This window comes from Simochromis diagramma, unplaced genomic scaffold (assembly GCF_900408965.1).
Source record: "Simochromis diagramma unplaced genomic scaffold, fSimDia1.1 OVJJ01000669.1, whole genome shotgun sequence".
Classification (NCBI taxonomy): Eukaryota; Metazoa; Chordata; class Actinopteri; order Cichliformes; family Cichlidae; genus Simochromis; species Simochromis diagramma.
Window position 1 is genome coordinate 149,157 of NW_024387458.1, and position 25,791 is coordinate 174,947.

General features: G+C 46.2%; 1 protein-coding gene across 4 annotated transcripts in view; it reads left to right on the forward strand.

Moving 5' to 3' along the window:
- The window catches only part of stxbp4 (syntaxin binding protein 4), a 57,564-nt gene extending 32,379 nt beyond the window's left edge, over positions 1-25,185 (forward strand). For 2 of the 4 annotated variants that reach the window (XM_040014228.1, XM_040014230.1), the window contains exons 17-21: positions 8,235-8,414; positions 9,770-9,886; positions 10,287-10,336; positions 13,698-13,834; positions 13,977-15,534. In XM_040014228.1, the coding sequence (XP_039870162.1) occupies positions 8,235-8,414; positions 9,770-9,886; positions 10,287-10,336; positions 13,698-13,834; positions 13,977-13,990 (498 nt within the window). In that variant the 3' untranslated portion in view covers positions 13,991-15,534. Of the gene's footprint in view, positions 1-8,234; positions 8,415-9,769; positions 9,887-10,286; positions 10,337-13,697; positions 13,835-13,976; positions 15,535-24,026; positions 24,085-24,697 lie in introns of those variants that run through there. The other 2 variants (XM_040014231.1, XM_040014229.1) reach the window with 2 other exon arrangements.
- The last annotated feature ends 606 nt before the right edge of the window (positions 25,186-25,791 follow it).

Below are 25,791 nucleotides of genomic sequence, written 5' to 3' on the forward strand. Positions count from 1 at the left end.
TGCTGGAGTCAGGAGTGTGTGTGAGACGAGGTGTGATCAGCAGGTGGAGCCCTTCATACACACACACACGCACACACACACACAAACCGACCTGCAGGTGTGATGATAAAGAGCTTGTGTGTGTGTGTGTGTGTGTGTGCGTGTGTGTGTGTGTGTGCGTGTGTGTGTGTGTGTGTGTGTGCGTGTGCGTGTGTGCGTGTGTGTGTGTGTGTGTGTGCGTGTGTGCGTGTGTGTGTGTGTGTGCGTGTGTGTGTGTGTGTGCGTGTGTGTGTGTGTGTGCGTGTGTGTGTGTGTGTGGGAGGACTGTGAGCCCCGTGGTGAATCTGTTTTTATTTTGGGCTCTAGAATAGCTCCTCCTCCTCCTCCTCCTCCCCACATTGTGTTTGTTGTGATTCAGAGCTGAAGGGTCTCGGCCTCTCTCGCTCCCGCTCGGTTGCATAAATCAATCAATATCTACATTTAGCCGACAAGTGCACCATAACAACAAAGGCCGATGGGGCGTTTCCTTACCTGAGTTTCAGACCCGAGGAGCAGAAATGAGGAGGACGCAGAGCTGAGCGTTCACTTCCTGCTCTGCAGTCGCGCCTTTAGCTTCTCACCAAGTGTTGGCAGGTTTGCAGACATTGGACTTTTTCTATTCTTTGCTTTTTCATAGTGAAACCTTTTTCTTCTTGGACTCTGCCAGAGCAGCTTTGCATGACACACAGTTCATAATAATCATTCCTTATGTGATTCTGGGCCTTGGTGCAGGCCCTCAGTTCATCCTCTGTGTGAAACAGGTTATTTTAGCCCCGCCCATTGTGAACAAAACGCTAATGGGTGGGTCCTGGGATATCTCCCATCTATGACATCATACAGTTAAAAGAGTAAAAACACTGTGTGGAACTGAGTGTCAGAGCAGTCTGTTCATCCAGTGGCTTCATTATTAGAAACTTTGACCATGCTAATGAACATCCAGGGGAAATGCCCCCTGCTGACCATCAGAAGGAATGCAGTACCACTTCAGTGTGCACCTGAGGTGCAGAGGCACTGTATCGACTCACAAACTCTAAGAACACTTTAAAATATTCTGAAGTCTACTTTGCGTCTCTGTCATCTGTCCTAGTATAAAAGCAGGTTTTAAGCAACGTTAGCTGCTCAGACATGTCCTGGCTGCCTGCAGTCACATCAGGGCGCAGATCACGACTGTCAGCTTCAGCGCTGCCTGCATATTTAACAAACCTGCACAGCTGAATTAAGCTGACAGCCTTTAATCGTCTGAGGGAGGATTTGATCAGGTTTCCAGGCTGGAGTCACTTAGCCTTCCACACTCACACTGTGTTTGCATGCAGATAAATCACCTGGACATCATTATTGTTATTATTATAATCTGATCCAGGTTCCGCCTGTTTCGGAAACTGTGTTTGCTTGTCAGTAAAAGTCGTTGGAGGTGTAAGTCGTTGGTGCTCCTGAATAAGCTGAAGTGCTTTTAATATCCTTTGTCTGAGCGTGGCATTTTACCGGCTCTGCCACAGCTTTCAGCGCAGCCTCCAGCTTCGAGATGGAGAAGTTATGTTATTATTACATAACAGTCAAACAAAGCAGGAAGCAGCCGTCGGTGCAAATGTGAGTGTTGTTTCTCAGGGAGCACAAAAACCTTTGGTCTGGGTAGAAGCGGGACCGGCCGCTGCTCTTTTGTTCCGCCGCGCGCTGCCAGGCTGTACAGCTTGTGCACAGCGAGGGATTTTTCTTCCATTATGCTGCCTTTTCTGGGGAGCGAGCAGGCGGGCGGAGGAGAGCGGGCTGACATGCTCCTTCATTAGAGATGGAAGTCAGCCTTTAAGACGGGGGGGGCTCTCAGAGCCCCTCGGGCCCCCCTGAAGCCACAGCTGGAGGGAAGAGAGCTCACGCTGGGATCCATTAGTTACCAAACCATACACCACACACACACAGACACACACACAAACACACACTCACACCTCATCTCCACACTTAGTGGACACTCTACACTGGAAACCATCCAGGAGTCTAATTTTACCAGCCAGTGTGTCCCAGTTCTGAGCCACTCTGCTCTGATGGTCACACTTGTGCTGTGTTGTTGGACAGCGTGTCGCGCTACTGTGCAGCACAAATTACAGTAAATGATGTCCTCCAGAGGCACAAAGTAAAGAAAAGACTTGCATTCCTGTTGGACTCCATTATTAAACGAGGACATTCATGCACAGCGATGTTGTCACCCTGCCTGTGGACCGTGGTTTCATGTAAAGAAAACCCAGTAATTATGTTCTTTATGATGAGGGCAGCGAGTGAGCATGGCCTGTATATAAAAGATGGATGTAGTCACCATGACATCACCCACTGGTTTTGGTCTCGTTAGCATTTTGGCAGTAATAATGTTGTTATTTGGACCATATATAGAAGTGAGCGTGGACCGACACTTGTTCTCTGGGTTGTTGGAGACTCAAGTGGCCATCAGAGGAACTGCAGGTTTTTTTGAGTAATTCCACGTTGGGTTTATATTTCAGTCCTGGAAGCTCCTGTGTGAAGGTAATGTGCTGAATTAAGTCGATGTACGTGACCTTTGCAGTTGTGACAAAGTTTAAAGTTATCACTGTTGTTTCATTTTAGGTAACTATTCATATACTGAAGGAGTGGCAGGTAAAGAAGTGTGTGATCCCCCTATAGATGGAACACACCCTCCAGTCCCACTTCTTAAAGATCACCACCCCAGCCTGCCAATCCAGAGGTACCGCTCCTGATCTCCACACAATATTGTAGAGGCGTGTCAACCATTACAGCCCTAAAACGTCCACAGCCATGCTGGCACCTATTGGCTGCCTCCAAAGTCCCACAGGGTATCCCAGCGGGATAGTGCTTCTTCTTCAGCCGTTCCCCTCACCTGTGAGGGGGTTACCACCACAACAGGCACCAACCTCCTTGTAGCCGTAGCGCAGTGCAGCAGCTTCAGTAGTGTAGGTGCTGACCACGGTCCATTCAGACTCAATGTCCCCATGTCTCCCCTACTCGGACTGACTTTCCTCGGTTCACCACAGTTTTCACTCAATAAGTCATGAGAGCATCTCGTTCATGAAAATCAAAACTGCCATTTTTGAAACCCGGCAATGAGGGAAATGGCTCCAAGAAACGACGCTATGGTCCCCAAGTCTGGCGAAAAGCCACAGACCGAGCAGCAGGTATATTCTTGCCTCAATGTCCACCTTTGTTGTAGCGTTCGTGTCGTATGCAATGTAAAATCACTCGATCTGAGTTGAGCTGTGGTGACTCGATCCGAGTAGGTGCTTATGGGAAAGGTGCTCACATGTTTAGGCACCTTCCATCGCAATCAGATCTGATGATACGATCTCAAAATTGACCTGCTGCCTAGGGTGTCCTGGTGCCACGAGCACTTATGGACACCTTTATGTTTGAACATGGTGTTTTTATGGACAAACTGTGGTTTGCACGGGAATCCAGTACCAGAACACCACTGGGGTTCAGACCTGGGAGGCCATTCCTCCCAGTCACGCCCCTCCATGTCTCACTGTTGTTGACCAGATAAGCGTTGAAGTCTCCCAGTAAGACATTTTTTCAAAGTTTCCAAAAAACTTTCCCCATTCAACAAAAAAAAAAACAATTCATTACTTTTGCTTATGTCCCTACTTTCCATTAATGTCCTCGCTCCAAAGGTTAAAACCTGAGATTGGTCCCCACAGAGCTGGAGTGGTGGACATGAACATAAACCTCATTCTTGAAACGGCAGTTTGCAGATTTTTTAATTACTAGAGAAAATTGGAGGTAACAGATGGATGACACACACTATGTGTGTGTGCGTGTGTGTGTGTGTGTGTGAGTGTGTGTGTGTGTGTGTGTGTGTGAGTGTGTGTGTGTCCAGCATTTCAGAATCTTGTTCATAAATCATTGCATTTACTCCATGTGTGTTCTGTTAGCTTCCACTGCATATGATGTCGCAGCAGGAGGATGAGAGCTGCCAAATTCTCCCCAGTCTGCTTCCTCTTTGCCTCGATGTGTGTGTGTGTGTGTGTGTGTGTGTGTGTGTGTGTGTGTGTGTGTGTGTGTGTGTGTGTGCGTGTGTGATCTCAGGCACTCAGAGCTCAGTAAACCCTCAGTTTCAGACAATTTGTTCTCATTATAGCAGATAAATATATTTCTTTTTTGCCTGCATGAGTATCTTTACATGAGGGGGAGTTTTGGGCCCCCGTGGTGTTTTGCATGCTCCTCGGTGAAATCTTGCAGTGTTTCTTTCCTGGTTCGTGTTGCACTGAGTGTTGTGACAAAACTCAGTGTTCACTCTGATCTGTTAGTGCCACCAAAGATCAGTTTACCGTGTGATGTTTATTTCAGCGCTGCAGGGTTACAGGTTATTGGCTGCCAGTGTGCCAACTGTACTGGGAGTGGTTGCTTCCAGTTATGAGTGTCTAATTATTGCTGGTGTCTGTTTCACTGCCCTGAGAGTTACATAACCTCCACGCTACAGACTGGCTCTCCCTCTGCATCAAAGATCACATGGGGTCAAAGCCCAGCTGGGCCCGTATGCCAGCACATATTTCCCTCTGGCCTGTAGTGCTTTTATTCATCTGCATAGCTTGAGTTGTGACGTGCTCCTGTTTGCTTTATCGAACATGGAGCTCCAAATTTCTCATGGTTTTCATCCAAGTCTGAGGCCACGGTGGTCAGCATGAAGAGGTGGAGTGCCCACTCTGGCAATGGTTAAGTGTCTCGGGGTTTCCCGGGCGAGTGTTGGGGTGATGCCTGCGCACTCTGCACCTATAGCAACAAGCTGAGAGCAGTGACATACAAGCTTCCTCTGAAGGGTGTAGCTTGAATTTCTGGGACTTCAGTCAGTGGAGGTGGTTTGGGTGTCTGACCAGGGTTCCTCTCGGGTGCCTCGTTGGTGTGGTGTTTGTCCAGCTGGCCTTGGGGCAGGAAATGATGTGCTTTAGCTGGTCTGTGAGCTCTTACTCGTATCTCGCTCTTAGAGCTGCAGGCAGGGCTGGACTGGGACAAAAAATCGGCCCGGGCATTTTGACTAGAGACTGGCCCACCAGGTATTACAGGAAAAACCATAAAGCCTTTGAATGAAAGCAAACGCTGTGGTGACAGTGATGTACAGTCTTGTTGGTATATGTATGATTTCTATATGTTGTACATCAGATAAAACCTTTGGTTGTAAGATTCAGATAATTATTTAATAAAAGCGAGAAATTTTAAATGAGAATAAGAAATAAAAGTATGTTTTTGTGCCCCCCTCTCCCTGTTAATGCCCTACCTGCCCCCCTGGCAACACTTTGCTAGACCCGCCCCTGCACAGTCACCAGCTGTCAGCTACTTAGAAAAGGATCCTGGTGTTATTTGTCTCTCAGAAACAGTTCATAACTTCAACTCATCCATGTCACCTAAAAGGTAAACCTGTTTCTCCATCACCTGTTCAGCTCTGATGATTCAGTAAGGACATCTCCTGGTTTCATCTTCATGTTTCCCTCTCACCACATATCCAAACCGACATCATGACCAGCAGCTTTACAGCTGTGGCTCCAGCCAACATCAGCTGATACTAGAAATTAATATTAAATAAATTCTAACAACAGCTGATCAAGCTTAAACGTGCTGCTGTTGTTTAGCGTGACATCCGCTGGTTTCCTCTTTCTGGCGCAAAGTGGGCGATAAACAAACAAGAGAGAAAAGCCGATCAGCTGATCATTGATCAGTTTCATGACTGAAGTAGAAACAGGAGAGAGAGGGGAGAGGATGAGAGAAGAAGAGGCAGCTGTGCAGCATAACGACAGAATAACTCCAGCTTTGTGTCTTTTTCATTGTAGCTGAAGTCTGGGACAAACTGTGTTCCTTTTCACCTCAAAACGAAATGTGTAATATTTTCTCTGAATACGAGACGATTCCGTCTTTTTACGGGACGGTTGGCAACTCTACTAACTTATGAATAAAATAAAGTTCACTATCAGTAACATCATAGCACCACCCAGCTGTATAGAAACTCCGTCATGCTAGCTAGCACGCAGTACGAGTTATTGTAACTGACTGTAAAAAGTCAGCACAACGAAAATAAACTAAACTTGGTTTATATCTGACCCAGATAGACTGCAGCTCATAACTTCTTACCTGGAGTTCAGTTCACCGCCTCGGGGCTCTGCTCCTCCTGCCTCCCCTTCCCCTCATCCACCTGCTGGCCTCAGTGGAAGCTCCGCCACAGCCACCACCAAACAACTGAGTTATTTTTACACATCTGCCAGCATCTGGCCAATACACCACCTTTCACTGTTTATACTGTCATAAAAAAATAAAATAAAATAAAAAATCATCGGCCCATAAAAACAAAAAATCAAATCACCGAGCAAATGCCCGGTGGGCCGATGGCCAGTCCAGCTATGGCTGCAGGAGGTGGATAAGTGGGCGAAGAGTTTGGGCTTCACTGTGAATGAAAAGCTGCCAGCTGCAACTGAAATATGACTAAAATTGAGACAGCATTTGTTGTGCTTTGATTCTGTAGAGAAACTAACAGGTTTAGACACATCGGTGACTCATTGTTACACGGCTGTTGTTCACACTCTGTTTGACACAGGAGTAAAATCTGAACTCTGCAAAAACCACAAAGCCACATTCAGTCAGGTCAAAGTGAACAAGGCTGGGCTCTGTGGACCAGCAGCATTTTAAACACACACCTTTCACCAGCTCAGAGTGACGCTGACATGCTGCTCTGCAAACAGAGTTCAGATCGGGCACAGTGCTGACGTTTTGAAAAATAATGAGCCAGGAGTGAGACGAGGACATGAAGTAAGCTCTGTGTCTTGTTTTTGTTCCAGCATTGTTACGTAAGAGAGCGCCAGCCAGTCAGTCGGGCCCGGCCGCGCTCTTAAATCACACAATCAAACAATAAGAGCTCATTCCGAGAAAAACTCCACCAACAACAACAACCTGCCAAAAAGCGACGATGACCTGTCGTTTTATTTTTAGCTCAAGCATTATTCATGCTGACGGTGTGACTGCACAGAGACGTCTGAGTCTTAACAGCGACTGCAGTGCTCACTGAAATATCACCTGGTCAATGCACCGCCATGAAATGTTATAATGGCATTCATGGTCCTCAGAGGATGACGTCTACTGATGCTGACGGCTGGTAGATTCTGCTCAATCTGGAGGGCATGGTCATCGGCCTCTGGTAACACTGTGAGGGACCTTGATCAGGAAACGTTCTTCAGTGCAGTTCATGCACAAATATGTAGGACTGCTTTCCTGCCTGGTTCTGCAGGAGGTTTCTTCCTGTTCAAAGGGAGTTTTTCCTTCCCACTGTCGCCAAAGTGCTTGCTCACAGGGGTTGTCTGATTATCTGTGTTACTATAGGGGTTTTAGCTTACAATAAAGTGCGCCCTGAGCCGACTGTTGATGTGAAATAAATAAAATGAATTAGCATCTCATAAACTGCATTTATGGAACGTTTATAAGTGTCAGTGTTGTTTTAAATGATTAGAGGTTTATTTTAACCTAGTTTTATAAAAATGAGTGCACATTAAAGTCAGTTTAAAGACACTGAAAACCATTTTTCCGCTCCTCATTTTGTCTCGACTTCATCTGGTCCTTTAGTCTGACTTTCTAAGGAGTCTTTCCTGTTTCGGAGTTTCCATCGTTCTCCTGTTCACTGCTAGTTTACTTGGATTTCATGGCTTTTGGATCTTGGCTGTAGCCTACAGATCTCAAAGTGAAGCCGATGATTACGTGCTTCAAACCTGCATTATTTCTAACGATGGGGTTAATGTCAGTGAGAAATTCCTTGCTCACCTCTTTCACATTTTCCTGATCAATTCATGGTGTCAGCTGCTGGTAAAAATCAAGATAAAGGTTTAGTGCCATGAGCGTTCATCAACAGTTTGATCGATCTTTGTCACCAGACGGAGGTTTGTTTTATTGTTTTGATGATAACGCTGCTCTCCAACCGTAGGTAACCTTATCACAGACAGAGGTATGCTGAGCGCTGACAGGCCTGCTGGGACTCGACTGCACAGCCTGCTGATTCAGAGAAACGTCCCCGAGGCCACAGCAAAGAGCCTCATCACACTAACTCATCCTGACACCACGAATCCCAAATCATGGCACGACCACCTGGGAGGCCTCTCAAAAGCACTGAGCAGGGCCTGAAAGCACCACTGAAAGTCTACTGAGTAATCCCTCAGGTTCTCCTTCTACCCCATCCTCCCCCTCTCCTCTTCCTCCACTCTTTCTGACAGGAAGTGAAACACAGCGCGGAGGAGAGCCGAGCTCTGAGGACTCGAATCCAGCTGGCTGAGGCAGCCCAGAAGCAGGCCAGAGGGATGGAGATGGACTATGAGGAGGTGATCCACCTGCTGGAGGCTGAGATCGCAGAGCTGAAGACTCAGAGGATGGAGCACCAGGCACCAGCCAACAAGGTGACTCACACCACATGGATCAGTTCACGGTAGGCACCGAGCAGAGCTGCTCTCTGACGATTACCGCAGAGTCCCGGTCAGCTAAGATTATGTGTGAAACCATTTTCAGCTTCAGTTATGTGGCACATTTATAAAACTGGAAGGATGAGGAAGCAGGAAGGCAGCTGACTGCACCGTCCAACCAGCCACCAAGCAAACCCATTGACCCAAGACCACAAAGATCGTCGCTGAGTCATCGTAAAATCAAACATTTCTATGATGATAGTGAAAAAACAGCAACCTTTCTGTCATGTAATGGTTTTTCTATTACTTTAGTGCAGCATGTTTGCAGCCTGGGCTTCTGTCTCTCAACACGGGAACAATGAAGGGGGAATATTAAAAATACAGGCTTTTTGGTGCCGGGTTATTGCTGCTCCAGGTCCTGGTTTCGTCTTCAGGCCTGAATGTGGGTCAGGTGTATTTGGTGACAGAGCTGCTTCCCTCTCTGACGTAGGCTTTGCAGAAATCCGCTCAGCGTTGTTTCTCTGAGCCATCGGCACAAAACAAAAGTCTGCAGAAAGAAACAAAAGTGCTCACACTGGAAACAAAGAGCTTTTGTCCAAACGCCAGAGCACGACTGCATGCAGACACTCCTCCTTTTCATTAACAGCTTTTACTGGTCACGCACCAAAGACAAGCACAGGAAATGAGACTTTTGTAAGATGTTTGGCCTCTTTGGCTCCTGTCTGTGTTTGTGGTGTCTGCTTTAGTCTCCGTGAACCAGTTCATCGAACACTAATTTACAGTTAAATGACCTGTTTCAGGGTCGCCGGCTCCACTGCTTTTAATTTAACATATTTATGATAGTTTTAAAAAGCGCTGAGAAAGGGAACTGAAAAGGTTGGACGTGTAACAGCCAGTTACAGTTAAAGCAGAAACAGGAGCCAAAAATGAGCTTTTTGTTTTACTGAAGAGAAGCTTGATGCAAAAGTATTTAAATAGACAGGGAGGAAGCGGTGACACCCGAGGGGGGTAGCTCAGCAGGTAATCACAGTGGGAAAAACTGTGGGCAGGAAGTAAGGACTACTTTCTTTAAAGGACGAGATGTGAAACAGGAAGTGCACAAGACGTGACCCCAGATGGAATCAGTCCTCTATTCCCATCAGGCTGTCCGGTGCACGGGTCACTTCGGAAAAGATGGTACTCGACGGACTTCCAGAAGTCGACCAATCAGAGCAAAGAGACATGCAGAGGATGAGCGCAGGCCAACGCGAGATAAATAAACTCCATTAGGGTTTAGCATTAAAAATATGGAGCTGGAAACGCGAGGAGACGAAGATCATAAATGTCCAGAACCTGAATGTTTTTGATCTCAGGAGGAGTCGGACGAGCTGAAGAAGAGAGCGGCCGTCCTGGAGTGTCAGCTGCGGAAGAGCGAGGCGGCCAAAAAGGGTTTCGAGATGTCAACGGGAAAACTGCTGAGCTTTGTGGAGGTAAAACTTTTCAGCTTTCAGACATCACGATACAGCCACACTTTCAAAAATAATTTCATTCACAGTCATTGTTTGTAGGGGAAAGACTCCCATTGGCCCAAATGGCAAAGGTCATCTTTAAAAGCAGATGAGTTTGAGTGGAGATCACAGAGTGAGAAGTAAGAGATGCGCTCGCTGCTGCTGTGGGTTTGAAATCAGATCCTTTCATCAGTGTTGACTGTCGACAGAGAAAATAATGGCCTTCAGATAACTCTCATACCGAGGAGACGTTTTACATGAAAAGATGTTTTCAGCAGGATTATTTCTGTTTATGAAATAAGTTTTTGGTGCAGCTGGAAAACAAAATAAAAGACAAAGAAGAAAACAAACAACCTTCTTTTTTGTTCGTTTGTTTCTGCAGAATGTTCAGGAGTTCCTACTCGAAAGTCACGGCCCCCCAAAGAGCTACAGGTAGAGTGTGTGTGTGTGTGTGTGTTCTTGTAAATATATCCTTGTGAGAACCATTGTAAATATTTCACCTTGTGAGGTCCTCACTGTGATAAAGGACTTCACTGTTAGTATTGAGTAAATTTACTATAGCAAAAGTACTGCAGTAAACTCTATGGGTAAAAGAGTAGTGTATGTTAATGTACTGCAGTATGTGCAGCACTAACTGTAATGCTGTAAATGTGCAGCAGGTTTGCAGTGACGTGCTGACCAGAGCACAGAGAGTCAGTGACAACGAGTCAATGGCAATGTGAAGTTAACAGGTGGCGAGCGATTAAGAAGCTGTTGACAGACATATGAGGAGATGTTAAATAGGTTAGAGGGTTACCTTGGCAACCACATCCTGGAAAGTCCATTAAGGACAAACCATCAGCCACGACCAGCAACCAGCTGATCACTTCCTCTGCTCACCTGGTTTCTCTCATCGGTTATTTTGACATTAAAGTCGCTGAACCTTATTGACTTTCTGCTGTCATTGCTTGAGATGGGCTTATACAGAGCCTGAGAGTGCATCATCATCATTATTATTATCATTATTATCATTATTATTATTATTGTGGTCCTCAGGGTGCCCACAAAGACAGCTGAATCACAAACCTGTGTGTTCGATGATAATTGAGAGCCTGCTGTTTGTTAGCGACGCGGTGGCCGTCCTAACGAGTCAATCTGCTCAGTGTGAGTGTGTGGTAAAGCGGTCGCTATAGAAACAAGCAGCCTTCATCTGTATGTTTCATTATACTGTGTGTGTGAATTTACATCAGTGTGTGTGTTTGTGTGTGTGTGTGTGTGTGTGTGTCCTTACCTGAACAGGGTGGTTCAGTGGAAAGAGAAACTTGAGTTCACCAAGTTTCAAACACACGGCTCAGTTTGACCCGTCAGGACAGCTCACGTGTGTGTGCACAGTATATGTAATAATGTGTGTTTACAGGTTACTGTGTGCGTGTGTGTGTGTGTGTGTGTGTGTGTGAATAGACTGTGACTGCGACCCCAACACCTCAGTCTGTCACGTAATGATCCAGCTGAGAGCATAGCCCATTAGCCCAGGTTACACACACACACACACACTCTCTCTCACACACGCACACACTCACACACACACACACTCTCACACTCAGCGGTCCAGCTTGACCCACTTCAGTGCAGGTAGGACAGCAGTTACTTCCTGTTAATGGTCGCCCGCAGTGAGCGGCGGTGAGATGGCGGCGTTATGAAATGAGGAGCGTGTGTGAGGTCACTCTGTGCTCGTTATCAACAATCATCTGATCAACTTCCACAAAGACACCAACAAAGACGAGTAGGTCACACGTTACAGCACTTCCTGATCTAATTTCCTCATTTTTCTAACTCTCATCCTTGTTTCCTCTCTCCTTCCTCATATTATCCTTTCCATTCTTTTATCCTTCCTTTTCCTCTATTTTTTTTGTTCTTTCCTTTTTCATCTTGTACGTGTCTTTTCTATTTTAACTCTCCTTCCTCACAACCTTTCTTTCTGCAGATTTCTCCTCCTCTCACTCCTTATTTCCATCCATCAGTCTCCATCTTTCCTTCCTTTCCATTTTCCTTATTTCTGACTTTCCTTAAGTCTTTGTCTTTCCTTTGTCTTTCTAATTTTTTTTGTTCCATTTCTCTTTCTATCTTTCCTTCTTTGCTGTCTTTCATCTTTCCTTGTGCCCTTTATTACTGTCATCTTTCCTTTTCTTTTCCTCTCAGCGTTAATTTAACCCCCCAGCTCTTCTTCTTCTTCTTCTTCTTCTTCTTCTTCTTCTTCTTCTTCTTCTTCTTCTTCTTCTTCTTCAGTGTTTATTCGATTTCTCCTGCCTCCTCTCTCTGTTTTCCTCTTATCACCTCCTCATCGTGGTTTCCTCGGCTCCTTCTGGCTGCTTGTGTAACTCTGATTCAGTGAATCGGGTCACTCGGTCAGGTTATCAGCTCGGACACCTCCTGCCTGCTTCCTTTTATTTCAGTCCAGGTCAGTGGGACACCTCCACTCGTCTTTCATAACCATGGGACCCCCACCACCGGGCCCTGCCTTTCCTTTTATTCACCTGTCTGGTTGTTTCTGGGCCACCAGGCAGCTAAAATGTCAGCCGGCGCCTCTGTGAGTGCGTTCAGAGACGCAGGCGTGAGGTTTGAGTCAGAAATAAAGGCTCATTGATGCCGACTCAGTGGCTTTCTGAATCATGAATATCAGTCTTATTAAGGTCGTTAGTCATCAGCGCCACAGTACTGACAGAAAGAAATGTCCCTGAGGATGGAGGAGCAGGTTCATACTGGGGGGAGGATAGTAGAGCGCTGTGAGACGGCAGGAAGTGACCTGACGGTTTGGTCCACGCAGCGTCTGCAGGGTTTGAAGAGTGCACCGATCAACCGACTGGGACCAGAATCGGTCCTGATTGGTCACCACTCGGTCAGCCTCACGTACGTCTGATATTGAGCACACACACAGCAGTGCAGGTAAAAAGTCACACACTTACAACTACATGCTAACACGCTGTTAGTGTGGAAGCTCCTCGCTGTCAGTAAAGAGAACATTCGCTAAACGGGAGGAAACACCATGGAAACGTCCGTAACAACAAACCAGATGAGGCGCTTGAATCACCTTCACACAGCTGACATGGACGTTCAAAAGAAGCTAATGGTAAAGTAGGGCTGAGAGCCACCTACAAGCTAGTAGCCTCGGTATGAGCAACGAAACAGTTGGGATGGATGGATGTCCTGCTTTCAGCTGAAATCCTAAATGTGCCAGAAAATAATGAAAATACCTGAAATGTATTTAATACAAAGCCCGTGCAGCTTCTTTTGTCTGGTCAGATCTGTCAGTTCCTCATGATCAGCGATCTCAGGGAGAAAACAACCTGCAGCTTGTGAAGTTTAATCTTTTCTTTTACAATCAAAACTTTTTGCATTGAAGGAAAACTGAGTTTGTTTTTTTTATCTACTGTCAGTGAGTTTTCTTAGAAAATCAGAGTAAATATCAGAATAAAACCTGAAATAAGCCGGAGAAAAAGAAGAAGGTAGCAGCTGGTTTGTGTTTTAGTCCATGCTGGGACTCTGATCAGCCAATCACACAACCAATCATTTCACCCTCGACTCAACGAACCAAGTATTTGAAGCCTGAAGCAACACAGTGCTCTCAGCGAGGACGACCTGCCGAGGCTTCGTCGTCTGTTTGGGACACTCTCTGGGCTTTCTGTCCTGAGATTTTGTTATGAAAGGACCTCTGTGAGCTCTGCAGCTGCAGACGACCTCCACCAAGGTCCTCTCAGACCGAGTTAGTGATCGTTGTGTTACTTCACCTCTGACTCATCCTTGTCTCTGTTTGCAGCTCCGGAGACGTCAAAGTCGGGGCGTCGTCTCAAGGTCTCGCTGCCCGCTACAAGAAAAGCCCGTGGACGGCGGCCACACTCGCCCAGGAGGCGCAGGAGCTCACTCGGACTGTCAGAGCCATCCTGGATGTCGACTGTAAGTGATCTCAGCTCCACGCACGCCGGTCTGCATGTCCTCCTCCTCCTGCTCTTCCTGTCTGTGTGTGCCGCCCCGCATGAAGCCGAAACAAACAATCCCGCCGACCCGCCGCTGTGAGCGACTGTCCTCCCTGTTTCAGTGCTGAGCTTCTAGACGACCCGACTGTTGGAGAACAAAGTCGTCGAGATGTCGGCCGGACTTCAGCATCCAGCCGTGATCCCCACCGCTCTCTCCCCAACACCTCCTCAGCTCCTGCTGAAGGACTCGCCATGTCAGAACTCTGCATGAAAGCATCTGCACACAGAACAGCAGCTTTATTCCAGCGTTTTAACCTGCGTTCGCTGCAGGACGGGTCAGGTGTTTCACCTGGAAACACGACAGGAGAGAGTTTGGTGCAGGTTAACTCACTCAATGAAGGCGTCTGTGAAGCTGAGCGGCTACATGAATGTTTTCAAGTTTGGCCATCGATGAGAGAAACGGCACCAAAACCCGCAGCTCCATATTCACAATCAGTTGTTGTTAATTGCCTGAAGAGAAAGTTTTCATATTGTTCATATTCGTAATAGAACTCAGCTTTATTTAAATATCATTACTTTTCTTTGTCAAAGTGCTAATTTATGTTTGCAACCATTTTCAGCCCTCAATGTTAGCATTATCAGCTAATTAGTGCTGAGGAACATCCGAATAAAAGCCCAGAATTTCAAAAACCAACATTTAAAGGTCGGCTCTGCGGCGCTTTTTCAGATTCTTCACAAAATTTTAACGCATAAAAGAAACGTGAACGTTAATTAACAGCCGATGCAGGTTCAACGTGACGTCACATTTTCAGGTGGACGAATACGAAAATCCACAGAATTAAAATGTATAATAAATGTTTTTTTAAACATGTAGATGTTAATAATCACTGTATGATGATGATGATGCAAAGTTCATATTGGTCTATCCATTAAATACAGGCGGCATGCAGACACACAGCAGCTTTGTTATTGGTCAGTTAGACGTTATTTCTTATCTTTCCATCATTTCCTGTTATAATGGCACCAGAACTCACGATTAACCTGGTGGGTGGATAAAACATTCATGTAGTCCTTTGACTCCTGCCCTGCCTCTGTCTCAATAAATATCTTCATTTAACAAACAGTATAAACAATGTAAACTTACACATTACAGTATCATAAGGTTGCCATGTGCAGTAGCTGCCGCTCCGCCACGAGCGAGCTCACACAGCTTAGATAACTTACTGTAGTTTCTGTCTCATAGCTCAGTGTTTAGTGTCTGAGTGGCTGAACACTCGTGTTTGTGCAGTAGATTAGCCAGCGAAGCATCATCGAACAGTACAGGAGGAGAAACCTGCACGCCGCCCCGCACGCGAACGCCATGTCAGGAAGGACGAAGGTCGCGTTAAAACGGGAACTCTGGGATTAAAGAGGCCTTCAGGGGCTTCGATGGTGTTTGGAGGTTTTGCTGTTTGTGTTTTCGGAACAAGCTGCAGATCCCGCGGCGTTCTCTGGGGAAAAGGATCAGCCGCTCTCAACCGTACGGTCGTGACTTTTCTCTGAACAGCTGGGCTGCGACTGAGATTTTTAAAAAGGAATAATTTTTCATGTGAAATTGTCTGAGACGTAAAGACTGACAGAAGTTTTAGATTAAGGGTAAAAGATGTTTAAAAAATCCCACATTAAAATCTCTGAAAACGACCGAACTGTTGTTGAATATTTTGTGCTTCCATTATCTCAAATATTTCCAACAACATTTGAATTCTTCTTCATCTTGGATGCATTTCAATAGCATCACATCATCTTCACTAGGCCAGCCACCACGCTGACGCAGTAAACCACAGAGGGACAGAAAGACCAGAGGAGACTCAAAATGATCACAAATACATAAAAAATCAAAGACTAAGAGACTCAAATGACACGAGGGCTTTGATTCAGTGAGTCTATTTGGAGGAAACGAACACAGAACACACTCTGTCAGGTAACTCTCCAAGCGTCCTTGAATGCACCACCAGGAAGTGTTTGTCAGGGGAACAAGGATGTAGTTCCCAAAGGTGTTTCCAGGTGATACTCGCAGAGAAGGAAGGAGAAGCCTCAGGTACGCTGTGGTGCCCAGGAGAATGACAGGTATTCAGGAAATACACGGAGGTGAGAAACTGAAGTGGGTGGAGTGTGTGGGTTTTTAAAGCGTTTCCAGCAAACACACCGAGCTGGGAGATTCACACAGCTCTGTAACAAACAAACTAACAGTTCAGGGAAAGCGCTGAGGTATTTCCAGAAAATACACAAGCCTTTGTTTAGTTGTATAGTTCTTAACCCCAGCAAATACACAGAGCCAGGACACAGCTCAGTAGGAAGATTAAATTCTGGTAGTTCAGAGAAAAGCAAGGTGTGAATACCGTTTCCAGCAAATACACAGAGGCTGTGTCCCAATTCAGGGTCTGCACGCTTGAAGTACACATTTCAAGTGCGGTTACGTCACCGCCACGCGACGACAGCTGTCCCAATTCGAAGTGTACTTCAAATGCATACTCCAAATGCGCCGTCGATTTCCCCAAATATCAAGCGTGGTCCGGTGCACGCTTCGTGGTCCCATATATCCCACAATTCATAGCGCGGCGGTGGGTGTGGAGAATTTTGTCGCAAAATACGGCAGAAGGGAGCGGCCGAAGAGGGGTTTTTTTTCCAAACTTTATTGAACTTATAAAGCGAACAGTTAGTCATTCCAGTTCAGTTTGTACAGTAGACATGTAAGGCAAATAAGAGTACAGTATACAGTACAATGAAATAAGAAGGATAAATAAATAAAGGATAAGAAAAGAAAAAAAAGGGGGGGGGGGAATGTGACAGACTTCATAACAACTTTGTACTTGAAAGTTGTGACAGCTCATTCGTTAAACATTTCTGAATGAATTTCAATCAATGATAAACCTTTTTTATTGGAAGTTAATTTAAGAGAGTTTAAGTAATATTCAATTTCAATCAAAAAACAAATTAAATGATGGGGTTGAGTTTTGAAATTTACATTTATGTATGTGGAATTTCCCTAATAAGATGGAGCGGCCGAAGAGTGAACTGTCAAAAGTACTGAATATGACGTCACTTATTTATGTGCGAATGTTTAATAATTAAAGTCAGTCATATATCCACAAACACAACAAGCTGAAAGTCAGTGATACAGTGGGGCAAAAAAGTATTTAGTCAGCCACCGATTGTGCAAGTTCCCCCACCTAAAATGATGACAGAGGTCAGTAATTTGCACCAGAGGTACACTTCAACTGTGAGAGACAGAATGTGGAAAAAAAATCCATGAATCCACATGGTAGGATTTGTAAAGAATTTATTCGTAAATCAGGGTGGAAAATAAGTATTTGGTCAATAACAAAAATACAACTCAATACTTTGTAACATAACCTTTGTTGGCAATAACAGAGGTCAAACGTTTACTATAGGTCTTTACCAGGTTTGCACACACAGTAGCTGGTATTTTGGCCCATTCCTCCATGCAGATCTTCTCGAGAGCAGTGATGTTTTGGGGCTGTCGCCGAGCAACACAGACTTTCAACTCCCGCCACAGATTTTCTATGGGGTTGAGGTCTGGAGACTGGCTAGGCCACTCCAGGACTTTCAAATGCTTCTTACGGAGCCACTCCTTTGTTGCCCGGGCGGTGTGTTTTGGATCATTGTCATGTTGGAAGACCCAGCCTCGTTTCATCTTCAAAGTTCTCACTGATGGAAGGAGGTTTTGGCTCAAAATCTCACGATACATGGCCCCATTCATTCTGTCCTTAACACGGATCAGTCGTCCTGTCCCCTTGGCAGAAAAACAGCCCCATAGCATGATGTTTCCACCCCCATGCTTCACAGTAGGTATGGTGTTCTTGGGATGGAACTCAGTATTCTTCTTCCTCCAAACACGACGAGTTGAGTTTATACCAAAAAGTTCTACTTTGGTTTCATCTGACCACATGACATTCTCCCAATCCTCTGCTGTATCATCCATGTGCTCTCTGGCAAACTTCAGACGGGCCTGGACATGCACTGGCTTCAGCAGCGGAACACGTCTGGCACTGCGGGATTTGATTCCCTGCTGTTGTAGTGTGTTACTGATGGTGACCTTTGTTACTTTGGTCCCAGCTCTCTGCAGGTCATTCACCAGGTCCCCCCGTGTGGTTCTGGGATCTTTGCTCACCGTTCTCATGATCATTTTGACCCCACGGGATGAGATCTTGCGTGGAGCCCCAGATCGAGGGAGATTATCAGTGGTCTTGTATGTCTTCCATTTTCTGATGATTGCTCCCACAGTTGATTTTTTCACACCAAGCTGCTTGCCTATTGTAGATTCACTCTTCCCAGTCTGGTGCAGGTCTACAATACTTTTCCTGGTGTCCTTCGAAAGCTCTTTGGTCTTGGCCATGGCGGAGTTTGGAGTCTGACTGTTTGAGGCTGTGGACAGGTGTCTTTTATACAGATGATGAGTTCAAACAGGTGCCATTCATACAGGTAACGAGTGGGGGACAGAAAAGCTTCTTACAGAAGACGTTACAGGTCTGTGAGAGCCAGAGATTTTCCTTGTTTGCGGTGACCAAATACTTATTTTCCACCCTAATTTACGAATAAATTCTTTACAAATCCTACCATGTGAATTCATGGATTTTTTTTTTTTTTTCACATTCTGTCTCTCACAGTTGAAGTGTACCTCTGGTGCAAATTACTGACCTCTGTCATCATTTTAAGTGGGGGAACTTGCACAATCGGTGGCTGACTAAATACTTTTTTGCCCCACTGTATATATATGTGTATATATATATAAAAAAAAAAAAAACACCCAGCACGCCCCTGCGGGCGGTTTATCCTTCAAGCTCGGGTCCTCTACCAGAGGCCTGGGAGCTTGAGGGTCCTGCGCAGTATCTTAGCTGTTCCCAGGACTGCGCTCTTCTGGACAGAGATCTCCGATGTTATTCCCGGGATCTGCTGGAGCCACTCGCCTAGCTTGGGAGTCACCGCACCTAGTGCTCCGATTACCACGGGGACCACCGTTACCTTCACCCTCCACATCCTCTCGAGCTCTTCTCTGAGCCCTTGGTATTTCTCCAGCTTCTCGTGTTCCTTCTTCCTGATATTGCTGTCATTCGGAACCGCTACATCGATCACTACGGCCGTCTTCTTCTGTTTGTCTACCACCACTATGTCCGGTTGGTTAGCCACCACCATTTTGTCCGTCTGTATCTGGAAGTCCCACAGGATCTTAGCTCGGTCATTCTCCACCACCCTTGGGGGCATCTCCCATTTTGACCTCGGGACTTCCAGGTTATACTCGGCACAGATGTTCCTGTACACTATGCCGGCCACTTGGTTATGGCGTTCCATGTATGCCTTGCCTGCTAGCATCTTGCACCCTGCTGTTATGTCCTGGATTGTCTCTGGGGCATCTTTACACAGCCTGCACCTGGGGTCTTGCCTGGTGTGATAGACCCCAGCCTCTATGGATCTTGTACTCAGAGCTTGTTCTTGTGCTGCCATGATTAGTGCCTCTGTGCTGTCTTTCAGTCCAGCTTTGTCCAGCCACTGGTAGGATTTCTGGATATCAGCCACCTCCTCTATCTGCCGGTGGTACATACCGTGCAGGGGCCTGTCCGTCCATGATGGTTCCTCGTCTCCCTCCTCTTTCTTGGGTTTCTGCTGCCTGAGGTATTCACTGAGCACTCGGTCAGTTGGGGCCATCTTCCCAATGTATTCTTGGATGTTCGTTGTCTCATCCTGGACTGTGGTGCTGACACTCACCAGTCCCCGGCCCCCTTCCTTCCGCTTAGCGTACAGCCTCAGGGTGCTGGACTTGGGGTGAAACCCTCCATGCATGGTAAGGAGCTTTCTTGTCTTTATGTCAGTGGCTTCTATCTCCTCCTTTGGCCAGCTTATTACCCCAGCAGGGTACCTGATCACGGGCACCCCCCCCGACGCTGATCTACAATATATATATATATATATATATATATATATACACATATATATATATATATCATAATAATCTGACAATACTATAATATGGTAAATGGCCTGTATTTACCTCAGGCAGCAGGAATTCTGTGTCAATTCACAGAAAATATCATATCTTTTAAATGTGGAGCTGCTGAAAAAAACAGAAAAACCCCAAAACTTTATTTTTACTTTGTGCTGGTCTCAGAGGCGGTGGCAGCTACAACCGTTAACTGGAACTTATTTCTTGCTGCTTTGACTGAGATTTATATATGTGATGGAGTCCTTCTTTGGGCTCTGTGTATTTGCTGGAGAAAGCTGTTTGGTTTGCATTCAGCAGGTTTGTGACACAGTCACCTAATTTCCCTCCATCAGCGCGTGGGCGCTGTTACATAATTAACGGCCACGGCTCGGGACACAGACGTCCTGTTAGAGATAATCAGCAGAGAAAGTAGGTCAGTCTGATCCGGAGCTTCATCACGCTCACCTGTAGCTCATCTTTATCACACCGCTGGTTGCCTGGAAACCTGCTTGGCTTTAAAATCAGACCGCTGGCTCTCGTTCAGTTTTATCGCTCCAGAGGATCTGACCACCGGAGACAAACCGCAGACCTTCAGGATCAGATCTCACACACACACACTTGTTTTCATGCATTTGTGGGGACATAATGCTTTCCCTAGCCGCTTACGCTAACCCTCGCCCTAACCCTAACCATAACCCAACTGCAACCCTGCCACTAAAACCACACTGTGAGTCTCAAACATGCCTGCATTTGGTCCCTATAAGTGTAGCGGCGTCCTCACAAAGCTGTGTAAACCTGGCACACACACACACACGCTCCCTGCCTGAGAAACAATCAGCAGGCTCGTCGGCTTCATTCATTCCTCGTTTGTGACGACTCAGACCCTGTTACCATGACAACAACGCCTCCTATGGCTTACTCTTGTGTTCATTCAGCTCGCCTCCCAAAATGCATCTGTGTGAAGTTACTCTGTGTGTCTGACCAAGTCTCGGCCTGCACCGCCTCAGCTTCCTGTCTGTGTGACGTCATCCTCACAGGCGCTCACACAGGTGGGATCAGGAGGACACGGGATATTCAATAAATCCCAGATCGGGGTTCTCTGAACCTAATACGCCACGAAGGTACACGGGAAGCTTTTTATAGACGTTACTCCTGAACTGGAGCAGGAGAGATCTGCAGGGAAGCTGGTCATTCCTTACTTCATCTTCGGCTCGTGTGATTGGTCAGCTGCAGAAGTTGTTGGCGTGTTTGAAATGGATCTGTCCAAAGCTTCAGAAGTGTAGCGTTAGAGATCCATCGTGCACTCAGAAGGCAATGCGCTGTAGCTTTAAACCTCGTCATCATTAAAGACTGGATGGTTAACCGTGGCGATGGCATCCACCGCCACATGGACCCAGCATAGTCTGAATGACCCTGCTGAACTTTGCTGTGGACGTTAAAAATGAATAACCTCACCAGCAGCATGGCTCAGTGAAAGGGAACTGTTCCCACGGAGTGTGTAATGAATGATCATTTTCACTTCCAGGGTTCCTGCAGGTCTTCCTGTGGTGTATATTCTCTTTTCGGGCCTTAACAGACACCAAAGTTTTAACTGTTTGATGTCTTTTAACCATTTTATCCTCAATCTTCAAGTCACCCAAAGTTCAAGAAACATAAGGCTAAAACAGCTTCCACACACGTCTGTCTCCTCCTTCTTGTGGTCAGACTTTCCACGTTGACTTTGTCTGAGTTCAGCGGGACTTTGATCCCGTCAGACTTTCCAAACCGGGTTCTCGAGCCAGCTCCAGGAACCCTCGATGCTTCAAATTGGCAGAGGAAGGGCGTGATGGAGCAGCAGCAGAGCAGAGACAGAACCCAACTGCAGTCACAAAGATGTGGGAGCGGATCCTGCGTCCATCCCAAAATGCTTTAGACGGGAATTCTGTGTTTTCAGTGGATGAGTCAGGAGCGCGCTCCCAGTTTTTAAAAATCTTTTTAGTTTTTATTCTTAAACGTAGGGCTTTAGCTTTGACGAACTTCATGATTGTACCGAGTTCCCACCGCAACCCACATGGATGCGCACGCTCTGAGTCAGCTGCACACACACACACTCGGCTGCATGATAAAAACATGATTATCTCCTCCTGCAGCAGTCATGCGCTCTCACTTCCTGTCTGCGTGTTTTTACTGAGGTCGTGTGGAGGTCGAGCATAAAAACATGGAACTGCGACTGCAGAGCGTTTGTTTCCAGGAGCTGCTCAGTCCCTCGTCGATGTTGCCCTTCCTGCCTCCCGTCTCACGGGCCTCCCTGCAGCGCTCAGGCCGCCAGGGTGAAACCGCAGGTCAGGTGTCTGTTCCGGCGCTGAGCCGTCTCCGTGCACACGCATGCAGGTTATTGTGATTATGTGATGGCCTGCAGAGGAAGCACAGAGGCAGAAACAGGCTGACACAGCTCTGTGGGAACGTTTTATTACATCCAGTAACGACACCTGTGTCCTCTAATTCGTGTCTGTGAGGCCAACGAGGGAAAATGTGCGTTTGTTTTATATGAAACAATAACACGGACATTCTGTTTATTATGGGATGCTGCAGCCCGACGTTTGTGGTGACCGCAGGCTGTAAAACAAGTGTTTCCCCATCAGCATTTTCAAGCTCGTCCTCTGGGGTTGGGAGGATTATCCTGCAAATGTCGTCTTTCAGCGCGTTCCTGTGTAGTCGTAAGAGTGCTCGTTCATACCTGACGGCGTCATACAGACGAGACACCACACTCGTTTGCACAGACGTCGCACACACGGGACTAATTGATGGTGGTTAAGGTTAGAGTTTGGGCCTTTTTAGAGAACTGTAGCCTGTTTGCACATGGTGATGTGGACAGGGGCAAGCACTGCCTGCTAGCTGCAGTGTGTACAGGAACATTGTTCTGAAAGGAGGAAAACTGTCTTCCATCTGAAGGCCACCAGATGACGCTAGCTATGGTTGCAAAAAGATTTCTGGTCCTCTTGAGGATTACGTGATGTTAACATATCTGCCGTTTTGGATGTGTGACAATCCTGTAAGATCGAGTGAGTGAAGCCTCAGTCACACAGGTCTAGAGACCAGTCTGCAACCGTCTGGTGACCTCCGGTCGTGGGAGAAAAATCTGTATTTCCTGGCTGATTGCGAGTGGTTGCTGGAGTTTGATGGCAGTTGGTGGGAAAATTGTTGCTCAAGTCTCACAGGTCTACAGATTGATCAGGGAGCTCCTGGCAACCACTGATATTCCCCAGTATTCCCCAACTGATTGGCAACAACTTCCATGTGATTGCACTGATTGCTAGCATGCTGCTCCAGTCACAGCTTGAATGGAAGAGATGAACTTAAACACCAATCAGCTGCAGTGAAGCTGTGAAAAGTTCTAATTGGTAAGTAATTAAACAGTGAGAAACATCTTCGTGGTCACGTCCAGGTTTTAGGAACCAAGGTGACGACAATTGTGGAAATGTTCATCTCAGAACAGACTCCGGGACATCATGAGTGTTACATCTGTCTCTGAGGACTGACTCATGTTTGGAGCCTCCAGTGGACATTAGAGGAACTGCAGCTTTTGGCATTTCTACATTGTCATCATTTATTTATTTATTGAGAGGTCACTGCTGAATCAATAACCAGCGCTTGTGCACATTAGTGAGGATGAGAAGATAGATGGAGTAATAATATATCTGCAAAGGTACGATTACAGTCACTTTATCCTCCAGCTGGCTGAACAGAATATTGCAAATGTAGCAAATAGTGAAAAAGTGAGACACGTGTTGAGGACGGATAGCCGGATATGGACAGAAGGAGGACAGGGGAATGTCAGTAAGCCAGCCAAACACATCAGTAATACGTGAATCACCACAGACCCTCCACTCTGAACGAGACGTTTGGTGTCAGTTTCTGCTCTGATGTCCTCTGGACAGCATTTGAAACCTGTTTTGGTCTCTGAAACAAGGTGAAGCGACTTATTGTCTCCTTGTCCATATGGTGAGAGCAGAGATCAGTGTGGAGTCTCGGGGTGATGGGTTTATGGAGCAGCGGAGCTTCTCAAGCTGAATAGAAACTTGATATTTGTGTGTTTGTGAGCTGCTGGCCTCGTTACGTCGGGATAAAGTGGAACTACACACGATCTCACCCACGTCCAGAAAGAACAAACATTAAACATGACGAGCTCTAAATAAGATTTCATTTTCCCCTGCAGGTCTTCCCTATGGCTGGGAGGAAGCTTACACTGCAGATGGAGTGAAATACTACATCAAGTAAGAGTGTTTTCACACCTTCATGGGCTGAATAACCTCATACAGGGATTGTGTTGTTGGGCTTGTAATTACAAGTTCAAATATTCAAATATCACATTATGTCCAAAACTATATCCAGGACTATAACGCTGGATGATAACGATGGATCTGCTGTAAGCCTCTTTCAGATGGGATTAACAGAACGAGGCGCTGGATAAAGATTCCCCACAGTCCCTGAAAATTCAGCCGTCCAACTCTGGATTTATGGGATAATTACAGAGTACAGTCTGTAATGATCTGAACATCAGAGCACAAAGATGATACTGACGCTGATCGGTTTCAGTTAATAATACGGATCCTGGAAGTAAATGGAAATAACAATGTGACTGTATTTACCTACAATCACTTCACTGTAGATGTTTTGAATTTGAGTCACTGTAAGGTTTCAGAGGAGTTACGGCGTACCTGCAGAGCTCGCTGTGAAACAGGAAGTTCACATTAGTCAAACTTTAAATCTCATTTTGCTGCCAGAAGACACTTCGTAGTTTTCACTTCACAAAACAGCTCCTGTAGGAGGAGTCAGTTTCAGGCGATCGATAACGCTGAACAAGCTGCTTTTTCTCTGTTTCGACAGTCACGTGACCCAGACGACCTCATGGAGCCCTCCCGGGTCGAGCGGCGGCGCCCCGGAGCTGACGCCTCCACCTCAGGAGACTTCAGAGGTGGGGGAAGGGTGTGATGGAGAGGCGGTGAAGCAGAGACAGAACCCAACCGCAGAGATGAAGATGTAGGAGCCGATTCGCCATCCATCCCCAATTCCTCCATCATTACTGCAGTCATGTGACACTTATATTTATATACATTTATAGCTGTTATAAAGCAATTCAACGTGTAAATGTATGTCTGCGAGCAAACATCATTTCAGGGTTACTAACAAGAGCCCGGCGGGCTCGTCGTTGAGCTAGTGTCAACATTTAAACAGCAAGAAAGTGAAGAGACACCCTTCATGTTAGCACTGACGACGCACAGTTTCTCCATCAGAGGGCGTTCGTCGATGTTTTAAGCTGCACTGGCATATTTTCTTAAAAAGAACTCATAAATAAAGACACATAACAAATAAGATATTTGTTTCACGTGTGTTACTCGTGCAGCAGGAGTAACGACTAGCCATTAGCTTTAATGTGCAAAAAGCGCCAGCTTTATGTTCTGGGCGGAGCTTCAGTTTACATTTCGGTGCATCGTTGGCACGTGATGTTAGCCAAGCTACAGTCAGCGCCGACTCATGACTTAAGCAACACGACTTCCTGAAAGTCAACCGCCTCCTCTGCTCACTTCCTGTTACATATTTCCTGTTCCTGTCGTATAAACTATAAACTATAAAACATCTATGTGTCCTTTAAAACATGTATTAGCAAACAGGCTAACGAGATAAAAGCTCTGCATTTCACTAATGTTGCAGGTTTTTTGCACTGGTGACTCAGAAGCATTTGTCCCACGGACCTGCATTAGAAAGCTTTGTGGTCTCTGACATGAACACAAAGACATTTAGGTTCAACTTTCACGCCCTGAGTCGTGTCTGCAGGTGTCTGTTTGTTTTACTGCCGTGTAAAACGTTCTCTGAGCCTCGGCAGCGCCTCACTCACCATGATGGAAAAACTGAAAGCACTTTAGTTTCTGTAAAGGTCGCGTCATTCTCTCCAGAAAACATCTTCATGCATTAAAAACGGA